General features: G+C 47.1%; 1 protein-coding gene across 2 annotated transcripts in view; it reads left to right on the top strand.

Moving 5' to 3' along the window:
- Positions 1-691: 691 nt before the first annotated feature.
- Positions 692-2,237, top strand: part of GRHL3 (grainyhead like transcription factor 3) — a 32,663-nt gene continuing 31,117 nt past the window's right edge. For both annotated transcript variants that reach the window (XM_044418781.1, XM_044418780.1), the window contains exons 1-2: positions 692-772; positions 1,494-1,555. In XM_044418781.1, the coding sequence (XP_044274716.1) occupies positions 707-772; positions 1,494-1,555 (128 nt within the window). In that variant the 5' untranslated portion in view covers positions 692-706. The remainder of the gene's footprint in view (positions 773-1,493; positions 1,556-2,237) is intronic.

The raw sequence follows: 2,237 nt of genomic DNA, 5'->3' as shown, positions 1-2,237 counted from the left end.
CTCAGGATTATAGGTTAAAAAGCAACAGATGGAATAATCTGGGACTGCCAGGAAATGCAGAAAAGACAACGAAAAGGAGGAGGTGAGAACTCAGCATTGAGAACCTGTTCTAGCTACCAGCAAATCACTAAAATAGAATTCCCGTTTGCCTGTGCCAACTCACATATATGGAAGCAAAGTTATTATTAGAAAGTTGCTATTACTTGTTATAAGTTGTTATTGAAATGATTACAACTTAAAAAGGGATGCCTCCTATCTCATCATTTTGTGGAACGCTAGGACCAGATGATTTGGATGCCTGCCAGTTTGATGCTGAGTTTGGATGGGCACTTCTCCTTAGGGTTCTTTACCTTTAAACCAGAATTAGGCAGGAATCCCCTTCAAACAGAGGACGACCCTGTGTAAAAGAGGACAACCGGACAGCCTAACGTGGCTACTCCTTTCACCAGCACATTTCACTCTTTGGCTTTCGGACAGAGATGCCCAGTGCGTGCTCAGACACAGCACAACAGAAGAGCACCCCTGACTAAACCTCCCCTGGAAACTTCTTGGAAATCAATATTTCTCCTTCCTCTTTCCACTCAGTTTCAGGTCTGTGCACCTTCGGAAGAATGACGGAATGGGGTTCCAGAAATACTCCTATGTGAATGAAGATGAGGCTTGGAAGAGCTACCTGGAGAACCCGCTGACAGCCGCCACCAAGGCTATGATGAGGGTTAATGGGGATGACGACGGCGTGGCCGCCCTAAGTCTCCTCTATGACTATTACATGGTACGGAGAGCGGTCGACATAACAGCTTCTTCAGGCCATGCAATGGCATAACATTTGCTGCCACTCTGTGTTTCACCAGCTAGAAGGCAGTGAATGTGGGCCAAATTACTCCCAAGTGAGTCCCTTTATCCCAAGCTACTAAGGTTGTTTGTAAAATCCTGCCAAGGGATATGAATAAAGGCACCTTCCCTCCTCAGGCAAAGGTGACCTGGTTCACATGTAACAACAACCTGGTATATGCATTATCATTAGATCATGGATTGTCGTTATTTGCACACCATTATTATTAAGCATGGATAACTCAAAGTTCAAAACCCAGCAATACACCATGGTTTCTTCTCCTGGGTTGACTGTGGTTAACAACCCATTGTTAAACCATACTGCAGTGTTCACAAGTAATGATAAGCCATAACAACCTGTCCTCAACCTATACTTTGGGTTGGTGTTAGCTGCAAACCTGGCTGATGTGTGGTTTTCTACAACTAGCTCCCTGACCATGTTGATATAAAAACAGCTATCTGACTGCCTTTTGTTCACACACGTCTGGCTTGAGAATGAGTGCTAGGAGTTGCTCTGTGTGTGTGTAAATTATAGTGGGCACTGGCAATGAGGAGGAGCAGGAAAGGAAAACATAGTCCCTCCAACAAGCAGACAACAGATCTTGATAGTGCAACGCTACACCTGACGTATGGAGCACTGATATTCCCCCCATTCTCGGCAGGTCCCAAAGGAGAAGAGGATCCTTCCATCTGGAACAACAGGCCGCAGCGAACTCGGGAAAAGGTGAGGAGGAGTGTCTCCCCTTTTGTACAGCAGCCTGCAGACATTGGCGATTATCCTAGGCCAGCCTGGCTTGAGACCGAGCTACTTCTGAGCACTGTTACTGTTAGGAGATGGGGACCATGCATAAAGTCTATTTCTCAGGGTCTTGGTTTTTCTAGTAAAAAGAGAAGGTGCAGTAGGAAACCTGATTCATGCAGAAGACATGGCAGACCATTCTGAGGACAGAAGGCAAGTTACGTGTGCCGAGGCTTTGGTTGCACTTTCATTGTGATACTGGTGCAGCAGAAGGCCTCACTGGTTGCTGTCATCCATTTCTCCCGCCGTTCTAGGGGTAGATAAAATATGAACAGTGTCCTCTCCCAACCTGGCCACCCAAAGCCGGCCTGAATGTCTTTTGTTGTCGTTGTTGTTGTTAGTCACGAAGTCATGTCCGACCCATCACGACCCCATGGACAACCTCCCTCCAGGCCATCCTGTCCTCCACCATCCCCCAGAGTCCACTTAAGCTCACGCCAACTGCTTCAGTGGCTCCATCCAGCCACCTCATCCTCTGCCGTCCCCTTCTTCTTTTGCCATCAATTGTTCCCAGCATTAGGCTCTTCTCCAGGGAGTCCTTCCTTCTCACTAGGTGGCCGAAGTATTTGAGTTTCATCTTCAGTATTTGGCCTTCTAAAGAGCGGTC

Source organism: Varanus komodoensis, unplaced genomic scaffold (assembly GCF_004798865.1).
Source record: "Varanus komodoensis strain SLA01 unplaced genomic scaffold, ASM479886v1 scaffold93, whole genome shotgun sequence".
NCBI lineage: Eukaryota > Metazoa > Chordata > Lepidosauria > Squamata > Varanidae > Varanus > Varanus komodoensis.
This window is presented reverse-complemented; position numbering and strand designations above follow the sequence as displayed.